Here is a 12,271-nt window from a genome sequence, read left to right as displayed (position 1 = left end):
TTTTAGATATGCCTGTTGCCTAGTCATTGCTGCCTACAGCTGAGCTCCTGTTTGGGGTAATAATGACCATGGCTCAAACAAGTAAAAGGCACACACACACAGTGATTGAGATTCAGTCTGAAAGTCTGTCCTTTGCTTTCATTTAGAGGAGCTAAGAGAAGAACAAGTTGTTTCCTTTCATTCTATCATAATAGCATTTCATGAAGATGCACAAAGAATTTCAATTTCAACCTTTGGAACTAGCCTTGCATTTGAGTAGCTTCTATGTGGATAGCTGTGGCTTAATGGCAAAGCATCAGGTTCAGTTCTTTTTCTGCCATGTGCTTTGCTATATGACATTGGAAAACTCAAGCAATCTGCTGAGCCTTAATTTTTCACTTATGAAAGGACAATAACACTTCTTACCTCGGGATAATTGCATAGATCAACAGGGAAAACGCAATGTCTAAAACATAGTAGGAGCATAATAAAAATCTTTTTATAAGCAATGTAATATCAATTAAAGAGCAACGCTTTAAGCCAAAACCTGTAACAAGAGACAACGGTCATTATATAATGATGAAGGGGGTCAATCATTAAGAGGATATAACCATCATAAACCTATACAACATTAGAGCACCTAAATATATTGAGCAAATATTACCAGACCTGATGAGAGAAATAAACAACAATAAAATAATAGTAGCAGGCTTTAGCAGCCCACTTTCAAAAATGCATAACTCACCCAGACAAAAAATTCATAAGGAAATGTTGGACTTGAACTATACTTTAGACTAAATGGATCTAATAGACATATACAGAACATTCCATCCAACAGCAGCAGGATACATGTTCTTCTTAAGTGTACATGTTACAATCTCTAAGACAGGACAAATAATAGGTCACAAAATAAGTCTTAGCCAATTTAAGAAGACTGGAATTATAAAAAGAATCTTTTCCAACCACAATGGTATGAAACTACAAATCAATAACAGGAGGAAAACTGGGTAATTCGCACATATGTGGAAATTAACACACTCCCGAACAGCAAACCGATGTATCAAAGAAGAAATCAGAAGGTTAATAAAAAACATCTTGAAATGAAAAAAAAAAGGAAATACAATATCCCTAAACTTACGAGATACAGCAAAAGCAGTTCCAAGAGGGAAGTTTATAGCAACATGTAAAACAAACAAAACAACAACAACAAAAAAAAGATCCTAAATAACCTAACCTTAAACTTCAAGGAATTTTTTAAAAAGAACAAATTAAGCCTAAAGTTAGCAGAAGGAAGGAAATAACAAAGATAAGAGCAAGAAATAAATGAAATAGAGACCAGAGAAACAATAGGAAAGATCAGTGAAACTAACAGCTGGTTTTTAAAATATGACTAAAGCTGACAAACCCTTCACTAGATTAAGAAAAGAAAGAGAAGGCTCAAATAAAATTAGAAATGAAAGAAGACATTGCAACTCATACCACAGAAACACAAAGGATCATAAGAGACTACTATGAAAAAATTATATGCCAACAAATTGGATAACCTAGAAGAACTGGATAAATTACTGGAAACATACCACCTTCCAAGACTAAATCATAAAGAAATAGAAAATCTGAACAGACCAATAAAAAGTAAGGAGATTGAATCAGTAACCAAAAACCTCCCAACAAGGAAAAGCCCAAGACCAGATGCTTTCCCTGATGAATCCTACCAGACATTTAAAGAATTTATGCTGATCCTTCCCAAACTCTTCCAAAATTGAAAATTGGGAGGGAATACTCCCAAACTCATTTGAAAAGGCCACCATTACCCTGCTACCAAAGCTAGATAAAATACTACAAGATAAGAAAATTACAGGCCAGTATCCCTGGTGAATAGATGCAAAACTTCTGTACCAAATATTAGCAAACCAAATTCAACAGCATATTAAAAGGATCACACACAATGGGGTGCCTGGGTGGCTCAGTCGGTTAAGTAGCCAACTTTGGCTCAGGTCATGATTTCATGGTCCGTGGGTTCAAGCCCCACATCAGGCTCTGTGCTGACAGCTCAGAGCCTGGAGCCTGTTTCAGATTCTGTGTCTCCCTCTCTCTGACCCTCCCCCGTTCATGCTCTGTCTCTCTCTGTCTCAAAAATAAATAAGCGTTAAAAAAAAATTAAAAAAAAAAAAGATTTATCCCGGAATGCAAGGATGGTGCAACAAATCAATATATGTGACACATCACATTAGTAGAATGAGAGATGAAAATCATATGATCATCTCAATAGAGGCAGAAAAAGCATTTAACAAAATACAACATCCTTTCAGGATTAAAACTCAACAGATTGGGTATAGAAGGAATGTACCTCAACATGATAAAGGTCATATATGACAAGACCAAGGCTAACATCATCGTCAGTGATGAAAGGCTGACAGCTTTTCTTCTAAGGTCAGGAACAAAACAAGGGTGTTCACTCTCACCACTCCTATTCAACATGGTACTGAAGTCCTAGCCAGAGCAGTCAGGCAGGAAATAGAAATGAAAGGTATCCAAATCAGAAAGGAAGAAGTAAAATTGTCTCCATTGGAAGATGATATGATCTCAGATAAAGAAAATTTCTAAAGATCTCACACACAGAAAACTGTTAGAACTAATCAACTTGCTAAGCAGTAAAGTAGCAAGATACAAAATCAGCATACAGATATCCATTGTGTTTTTATACAAAACATTGAAATAGCAGAAAAAAAATAAAGAAAATTATTCACAAGAGCATCAAAAACAGTAAGATATTTAGGAATAAATTTACCCAAGAATGTGAAGGAGCTGTACACTGAAAACTAAGACTTCAATGAAAGAAACTGAAGACACAAATAAATGGAAAGATAGTCTATGTGCATAGATCAGAAGAATTAATATTGTTGAAATGTCCATACTACCCCAAACCATCTGAAGATTCAGTGCAATCCCTATCAAAATTCCAATGTCATTTTTCATAGAAATATAAAAAAATCATAAAATTCATAATGAAGCACAAAAGACCCTGAACAGCCAAAGCAATCCTAAGAAGAATAAAGCTGGAGGCATCATGCTTCCTGATTTCAAACTCTGTTACAAAGCTATAGTAATCAAAACAGTATGGCATAAAAATAGACACATAGACCAATGGAACCAAATAAAGAGCCAAGAAATAAACCCTACTATATACCATCAACTAACATTTGACAAGGGAGCTAAGAATACTTAATAGGGAAAAGATCATCTTTTCAATAAATGGTGTTGGGAAGATTGAATAATCGCATGCAAAAGAATGAAACTATTGTGTTGAGCACTGAGTGTTATATGCAAGTAATGAATCACTAAATTCTACTCCTGAAAACAATATTTCATAGGGACTAAGCTCGTTGACATTGGTCTTGACAATGATTTCTTAAATACAACACCAAAAATACATGCCACAAAAGCAAAAATAAATAAGAAGGTCTACATGAAACTAAAAAGGTTCTGCCCAGCAAAAGAAACCATCAACAAAATGAAAAGGCAACCTATGGAATAGGAGAAAATATTTGCAAACCATACACATGGGAAGGGGTTGATATCCAAAGTATATAAAGAACTCAAAGAAGGGGGAAAATCTGATTAAAAAATGGGCAGAGGAACTGAGTAGACATTTTTCCAGAGAAGACATATGAATGGCCAACAGGTATGTGAAAAGATGTTCAACATCACTAATCAGGGGAATGGGAATCAAAAGCACAATGAGATATCACTTCACACCTGTTAGAGCGGCTATTATCAAAAAGACAAGTGATAATATGTGTTGGTTAAGAAGTGGAGAAAGGGGAACCCTTATTTGCTTTTGGTGGGAATGTATAATGGTGCAGCCATTACAGAAAACAGTATGGAGGGCCCTCAAAAAATTAAAAGTATATATATCCACAGGAAATGAAATCAGGATTTCAAAGAGTGATCTGCACTTCATTACAATAGTCAAGTGATGGAAACAACCTAAGTGTTCATCTGTGGATAAATGGATCAAGAAGATGTGTTATGTACATACAATGGAGAATTATTCAGCTATGAGAAAAAAGGAAATCTGGCCATTTGTGATAATATGATGGACCTTAAGGGAACTACGTTAAGTGAGATAAGTCAGAGAAAGACAAACACTGTATATCACTTACATGTGAAAACTAAAAAAATCTAAGTCACAGAAACAGAATGGAATGGTGGTTGCCAGGGGCTGGATGGTGAGGGAAATGGGAAGATGTTGGTCAAAGGCTATAAACTTCCAGTTATAAGATGAATAAGTTCTGGTGATTGAATGTACAGCAGGGTGACACAGTTAACAATAGTATATTGGATACTTGAAAGTTGCTAAAAGAGTAGATCTTAAATGCTCTCACCACACACATACAAAAAAAAGGTAATTACGTGAGGTGACAGAGGTAGTAATTATCCTTCTGTAGTTATAATTTCACAGTATAGTAGTGTATCAAACAATTACAATGTACACTTTAAAGTTATACATTGTATATAAATTATATCTCGATAAAGCTGGGAAAAGGGTAAATAAGAGATTATTTAAAATTTTTAAAAAAGGTGAGACTGACTCTGACACAAATAAACTCTACTGCATTGAATATTGTCCCCTAAACCTATCTGGAACCTTAGAATGTGGTCTTATTGGGAAGTAGGATATTTGAAGACGTAATCAAGGAAAGATGAGTTCAAGCTACATTAGGGTCGACCCTAATCCAGTGATTGGTAAGTAGGAAATTAGGGCATAGACGAAGAGGAGAATACCGTGGGAAGACAGAGACACACAAGAGAGAAGGCCACAGAGAGATGCAGATAGAGTTTGGAGCGATGCATTTACAAGTCAAGAGACACTGAGGACAGAAACCACCAGCACTAGCTAAGAAGCATGGAACAGATTCTCCTTGGGCCTCCATTGGGAACCACCAACCCTGCTGGCACCTTGATTTTGAACTTCCAGTCTCTAACACTAAGTGCCAGAGAATAAATTTCCATTGTTTTAAGTCACCTAGTTTGTGGCAATTTATTAAGGCAGACTGAAGAAACTAACGCACATACCAATTCCTATACCTCTTTATATCAGTCCGTATAGACCAGATTTTGTTGCAATAGCAAAAGGTCCTCTCCTCCCATTCTTGGGGGTTACAACAACAAAGGGGGTTACAACAAACATTCTTGGGGGTTATGTTGGTGGATATTCCCACCACATATCCTTTACGGATCAGCTGCCACTCCACACCATGTCACTTTCATCAGGGATCCTGGCAGTCACAGCATCCTCTATCCAGAATATTGCCTCTGTCTGGTGTGTGATGAAAGGAACAGAGAGTCCAAAAATTCAAAGCTTTGTGGAGTTAGATGACGAAACCAGCAAACCATAAAATTGAAAGGCCTTTAAGTGGCAAAGCTGTAATCAACTTGGCCATAAGGCAAGGAACAAATCCAGGGTATGGCCACTATGCCTTTCGTTAAAACCTCTGAATCAATTCAGGTGGTTCGCAGTAAATTGCTTCATTTGGACAAACTGGCAGAGAGAAAGCATATGGCAGACTACGCACTGGTTCTTGATGCTTCGGCCCTAAAGTGACCCACATCACTTCTCTCACATCTCATTGGCTAGAGCAAGTCTGCTGTCATTGGGTGGGTGTGTGTAATCTACCTGTAAGGTGGGCCAGTGAATTTGTTTAGCAATAATAGACTCCATCCCACTCTTACAGAGGATTATCCTTTCAGTAGTCACTTTGAAAGGCTATTCTAGTAGTGCAGCGGTATCGAAAAATCTTTTGGAGTGATCTCTAGAGCAAGTATATTATGTCCTGTAAGAAACCAATTCTTAACTTTATGGTTTTTGAGCCCAAATACCATTCCTCAGGTGGATCATCCACCTAGTCCCCAGATGTGGTTATAAATGACCTTTAGTTTATTTTACCAAATTAAGTCCACCCTCAAGTAGTGAAAATTTGCCATTGTCGAGACTGGTCGAAGGAAGGTAGTCCAGACAATTCCCAAGAAGAAGCTACAGAAATGTGAGAAATAACAGTATCGCTGAAATCAATGACCAGCCTTGTAATGGGACTCCCTCAAGGATACAGTGCTCGATTGAAGGAATAATATATATTTATCAGATATATACATAATTATATATGTATAAGAACATATAATATAGAATATGTAAAAATATAAGAATACATAAAGTTATGTGCATTTTTTGTGTTTGTGCCCATCCTGCTGTGTTTGTTTAAAAAGGAAATGAACAAGCCTTTCTGCATCCTAACACAGTTCCCAAAGCAAGAAGGCACAACTATGAAATGGTAATAATGGCTAGCCTGGATGGAAAGCCTACATGTGCCAGGCACTACGTAAATTGTGTGGATTAACTCACTTAATCCTTGCAGCCAGGGCTGGGACTATGATGAGGCACCTAGTAAGGTACCTGAGGCACAAATCTCAGGAGACCTCCACTGTCAGGGCTGTGCGCATGCAGGGTTGATCCTCACGTGACCTGAGCAGTGAGCACCCCATTCCGTTTGTGCCCTAAGGGCCTCACTCGCCTGGGCCTACTCCCGGGACTGCTGGAGACAGTCCTGAGAGGTCATGATCACCAACTCCCTTCTTTGCAGACCGGGAAACGGAGCCTATGGAGGTTGAGCGCCTGCCTGTCTTTCACACGAGCTGGTGAGCAGTGCAGCGTGGAGTTGAGCCCAAATCCTTCCGGGCAGCTGGACTCTGAAGTCTGGGCCTTGACTGATGGAAGCCATGAATGCTTCTGCCGATGCCGCGTCTAAACATCCGGTTGTTTTTTGTCCTCCTTTCCAGGTATCCAAGGCGGCTGCAGACTTGATGGCCTACTGTGAGGCCCATGCCAAGGAAGACCCCCTGCTGACCCCCGTCCCGGCTTCAGAAAACCCATTTAGGGAGAAGAAGTTTTTCTGCGCCATCCTTTAAGCCTTCGTGAGGAGCCTGAAGAGCCGCCGGGCTCCTGGGACACTGATGTAGAGTTCTTAGCAAAGTGGGCGCCTTTCTAGTCCACAGCATTTAAAGAGAGGGAGGAGAACCATCCTGGAAACTCCAGGCTATGCATGTTTAAAGAACTGGTCCCCTTTATGAGAATGATCGCCAAACCACATCCCAAGTTAAGAGATCTGATATCTGCAGAACTGCCTGGAGGAGGGGAATCTGTAAAGATAAAATCCGCGTCATTTCTTTTCTGCTATCCCTCCCCACACCTTATGTTTCTGCTTCATATTTAAAAAAAAAAAAAATCAAAACAGACAGCCGTACTGAGCTAAGATGTGTATGACCTTCTTGGAATGAATATTGCCTTTAGCATACCCTTTGATAAGCTGAATTGTCCAGTGTAGCCGCAGTTTGGTTTTATGGCATTGATGTTTAGTCTTTGTGCCTTTTTCTTTTCTCCTTCCCCCGTACCTCTCCTTCCACCCCTTCCCATTAGAGTAGTACAAAGATAAGACTGGACTTGTCCGTAAGACTGAACTCCAAGGATGAGAACCCAAACATGTAAGGAGATGTTCCCCGTGGTTTATCCTCATGGTAATAACAACAAAAAAACGCCGGTTGTCTGTGTTCACTTATCACAATTCCTAACATTTGTACATGATAGCTTTGATTCTGCAAGTAAAAGTAAATCATGTGTTGTGACTGGTGCTTTCATATATTTGTGACAATTTTTGAGTGATACTGCATGAAAATGTCCCTATGTTACATCCATTCAGAAGGTTTGTTGTTTCACTCTGAAGTTTGGAACAGGAACGCGAGAGGAGAAAAGCTGGAGAAGAAAAATCTCAGTCTCTTGAAAACTGAGATCACTTCAGCGCCTTAGCCATGCCTAAAATACCTCTGAGTTCACAGTGGCGTATACGCCTCTTCGACGTATTTTCCAGAATCCAAAGCAGTTTGGTTGTGTCCAGGATCCAGGACAGCACAGGAACCACTGAACAGGACAGGGAAGGATTCAGCATCAGTTGGGAGGTGCTTTTGTTAGAGTAAGGGCAAATTTCATCTTTCCCTGAATTGTGGAAATTCTAGATTCAAGAACACTTTCTGTTTGTTCAAGTACCAGGAGAAATAAACCTGGATGGCTCCAGAGAAGACCCATTCTCAGCATCCTGGCTGTTCACTGCCAGGGAGAAGGGGGCAGGTGCAGCCCCCTCAGCCAGCAACATCAGAAAAGTTCTGGCTCTTTTTTGCCACTGAGATGGTCTTTGCTTTTCACTCAGCAGATTTTTCAGGAGAAACTTTTCTGGTTTTGTTTTCCATCTTGTTTGTTAGAGTCTCTCAGTCTTTATTTACAACTTCCTGGCAGCTAGAGCCCTCTTTTCCCAAGAGATGATCTTGAAAGTGATTTTTCCTTACAGCTCTAGCCTTCATCAGTAATGGAAGGTCCTGGAAGCCTGCATCACTTTTTTTCTGTGCCATTCCCAGGCAAAAGAGGACCTCTCTTACATCTCACTGTTTACTTTGATGTCACGAAAACCATTTCCAAATTCATTCTATTCTCTTTCCATTCTCTTCCTTCTGTTAAAAAAAAAAAAAAAGGAAAGGAAGGAAAAAAGATGTAAAAGCTTAATATGCCAAGGACAGGTTTTGAAAGAGTAAATATTTTCCTTAGCTCCTTTTATGGGCATGATGGTAAAGGAATAAGTACATCCAATTAAAGCTCACGCCTGGGGCCAGGAAAAGGGACTGCTGAAACATTTGCAAAAGGTATAAATGTACTTCTGTAACCAGATACTGCTGTTCAAACCTTGGGGTGTTGTTACAATCAGTGAGACACTAATGCAGATACAGTGGGAAGACCTTGGCAGAGTAGTTTTTAAACCACATACCATATTGTACCATTAGCTTAGTATTACTGTGGAATCAACTAAAACCGTATCACATTTTTAAAATTAGTCAAAACATGCATTGGCCATGTAGTCACACAAAAACAACTGTAAATGAAGCACCTTTTGGTGGTGATTAAGGTGTCATTGTGAGACCCCAAGAACTTTCATAATCCACATCATTTATGTTTCTTAGAGGGGCTCTTTATGTTTTTATGTGAATCTAGATCTTTGGAGCAGTTAAGATGGAACTAAAACTTGAAGGATGCACCATAATACGGCTCTGGTAATTAGAAAAGTTAAGGCAGTTCCAAAGTGCGTGCGACCTTGTTTACAAAAGAAGAGAGAAGGCAGAGAACACACAGCCCATCTGAAATTACGTTTAAGGAAAATGTTTTGGCTTTGTCGTACCTTCATGTCCTATCGTATGGAATTATACTACCAGAGTCTTTATATGCGTTTTTGCTTATTGGTATTTTTACTTGTTAAGGGGAAAAGAAATCTTTTGATGACTTATACCTCTAAAGAGCTTTAATTCTGTTAGAAGTTCACCGATCATTTCCACCAGCATGACTTTATCTTAAGGAATAACCAATAGGAACACTTAATTATTCAAGGCCCTAATATCTGCATATAATGTATTGGATAGTAATGAGAATCTGCCATGCAGTTAAACAGTAACAAGAACCCTCATATTTAGGGGAAAAAATATCTTGTATCATCCTCAATATTCCAATTTCTTTTTTTTTTTTTTTTTTTGGTTTTAAACCAAGTACTATTTAATTTTAATTAGAGGTTGCAAAAAAGTACTTTGATCTGAGGGTAATTTTAATAATAATATTTGAAAGAGATTGCTTACCAAGGAGAAATTAAATCAATTTATCCATATACTCCTATTCACAAATGGGAATTGAGGAAATCAAGCATGCTGTCTTAGAGTTTTGTATTTTTTTTTTAATATTTGCTTTAAGCTGCTCCTGGCAAAGGTGAATTGTTACATATACATTAATATATTCCCAACCCAAGAATGGTTCACATTTTTCCTATATAAGATCTATGGAGTGTGTCTTTCAAAGAGAGGAAAATACAGAAATGTTAAAGAAGGAAAACCTGAATGTGATGTGCACATTTTCATCCCACATGGACAATGTATTTGTTTTAATAAATGGAATTTTCAAATTCATTTCACATGCAGTCAATTTTATTTGAGGGCCCGTGGGCCACCTGGCCCATCGATTTCATGGTTAATTTGAGAAGGATGGTGACATGTAACAGGATGGATGGGGAAACAGAAATCCATTAGCTTTCTTTAGGATTTTGTTAACAGAGGTGCCCTAAGGAAAGAAAGACTCACATGAGACTCTTTAAAAGCCTTTCTCCCTGGGTCTCTACATCTTTGGTACAATGCGTGGGGACAGAGAAAGGTGACAGAGGAGAGCCCAGGGCTCCGGCAGGCTGGACCATGAGGACAAACAAACTGCGATTACGCTCTACTGTGCTGTGAGTGTGCCGCACTGGGATTTTTCCTTCATACGTGCACACGCACGCATGTGCACACACACGCACAAATGAACACATAGAGTCTGGTCTCCATAAGTTGTTCACTACTTAAATGGGGTACTGGAGGCCGCCTGGGTGGCTCAGCCGGTTAAGTGTCCGACTCTGAATTTCACCTCAGGTCATGATCCCAAGGTCATGGGATGGAGCCCCACGTTGGGCTCTGCACTGAACACACTGCACTGTGCCTCTCTCAGTGGCTCACGCTCTCACTCTCTAGATTCAGTAGCTCCTCAGAGATATTCTTAGTCAACAAAACCTTCTGTATGTCCCTCAAATTATGCCAGTGAGTAGTAGGCCCTGTCAGTAACGAAGGAGGTGCTATATGTCTCAGGACTTGTGCCAGCGACAGTAGCATCTTTAAAACTGATAAAGGGGCCGCTTGGAGTGAACGTACTTGTCCACCTACATCACTGTTTCTCAGACAGTGGTCCCTGGACCACCTGCTTCAGAATCACCTGGGATGATAAGAAGGCAGACAGTAGGCCCCAACTAAGAATTTCTGGCAGTGGTACTTAAGTACACGTACTCACCTACATGGCATAGTCCGAGGACCATGACTTCAGGACTTACCGACAACGAGCTTTGCATAATGCCTAAGGAAAGGCGTAAACCAACCAAATCTATGCTCACTCTTACTCCTACAGCCAAAGGACGTGGCTGTCCAGGAGTCGACATATAACCTGTGGGTGAGAATCTAGGCAGATCCTAGGCATGAGACACCGTGGGGAGGAAGCTGGTGGGTTTTAACTCTGTTCCTGTTTTGTTGAGCCCCCGTGAGAGGATTGCCTTCAGCTCTGGCTCTTTAATAAGCTGGTCACATTGTAGGCAGCACTCACAATCACGTGGGAATCGGAGCTGGGTCAGCTCCAATCCACAAATTGCAAATAATTTGCCAAGGGAAATCCCTTTCCCTTCGGTTCTGCCCCAAATCTACATTTTCTTCTATTTAGAACCAGGAGACTCAGGCAGAATTTATTTTTAATGAAAAGGGTCATGGGCTCCCAGGCCTTTCCTCAGTAAGAACTCCTACTGTTTCTCCCTGCCCTGGGGTGGGGGTGTATCTCCATGCTAAGGTGACACAAAGACGGTGCCTGGTGACTTCGTACTGTATCCACAGAGCCCATCTAGCATGAGCTAGAGGAGCAGAACTAGGCCCCAGAGTTCCCATAGGACGTTAGGCAAGTTCTTTAACTTCTCCATGCTATAAAGTGAGGATGAGAATATCTGCTTCACTAAGTTGTCAAAACCAAATGAAAGAGAGAAGTACAGAGGTTTCCTGAAGGAAGAGGTGATAAAGAGTCATTAGACACTGATCGCACAACTTTTGAAGAGAGGGGAAAGTCTAGATGCTTCCTTCTCAGTGCTTGGACTCACATCCTTTCCTCTCAGCCCCCAGAGGTTCAGACCCTCAGCACCTCACATTTGAATTCCTGCCACACTTGCTGGGGTGGCCACGCTGACTCATCTCCTCCCACTCTGAGCCATCCCATTAATCAGGACTCCTTTGGTTCCAAGTGGCAGGAACCTAAATGAAACTGGCTGAATGTAACCGGAGAGCTCAGAAACAGGTCCCACTTCAGGCTCAGCTGGATCCAGGTGCTGAGATGATGTCATCAGGTGTCTTCCTCGTCCTTTGGCCCTGCTTTCCTCTGCATGGGTTTGATTCTCAGACAGACTCCCCCCGCCCGCCTTCAGCAACAGGATAGTGTCGGCAGCATAAGGCTTGCTCTCACCTGGTCAGCAACCACAGAAGAAAGATAGTAACAGCTCCAGCACAAGTCACTGGCTATATCACCAGCAATATTTTCTAAGACTCTCCACTGGCTGGATCTAGTTCGAGATCCCACCCATCCCTGAACCCCAGGGTCACT

The 12,271-nt window shown here is 40.4% G+C and overlaps 1 protein-coding gene across 2 annotated transcripts in view; it reads left to right on the top strand.

The window, feature by feature from the left end:
• The window catches only part of GNG2 (G protein subunit gamma 2), a 119,407-nt gene extending 109,384 nt beyond the window's left edge, over positions 1–10,023 (top strand). For both annotated transcript variants that reach the window (XM_047079660.1, XM_047079659.1), the window contains one exon: positions 6,814–10,023. In XM_047079660.1, the coding sequence (XP_046935616.1) occupies positions 6,814–6,942 (129 nt within the window). In that variant the 3' untranslated portion in view covers positions 6,943–10,023. The remainder of the gene's footprint in view (positions 1–6,813) is intronic.
• The last annotated feature ends 2,248 nt before the right edge of the window (positions 10,024–12,271 follow it).

The sequence above is a fragment of the Lynx rufus genome, unplaced genomic scaffold (assembly GCF_022079265.1).
Source record: "Lynx rufus isolate CCGP_SWC_20201006 ecotype Redwood Valley unplaced genomic scaffold, mLynRuf1.p SCAF_17, whole genome shotgun sequence".
Classification (NCBI taxonomy): Eukaryota; Metazoa; Chordata; class Mammalia; order Carnivora; family Felidae; genus Lynx; species Lynx rufus.
This window is presented reverse-complemented; position numbering and strand designations above follow the sequence as displayed.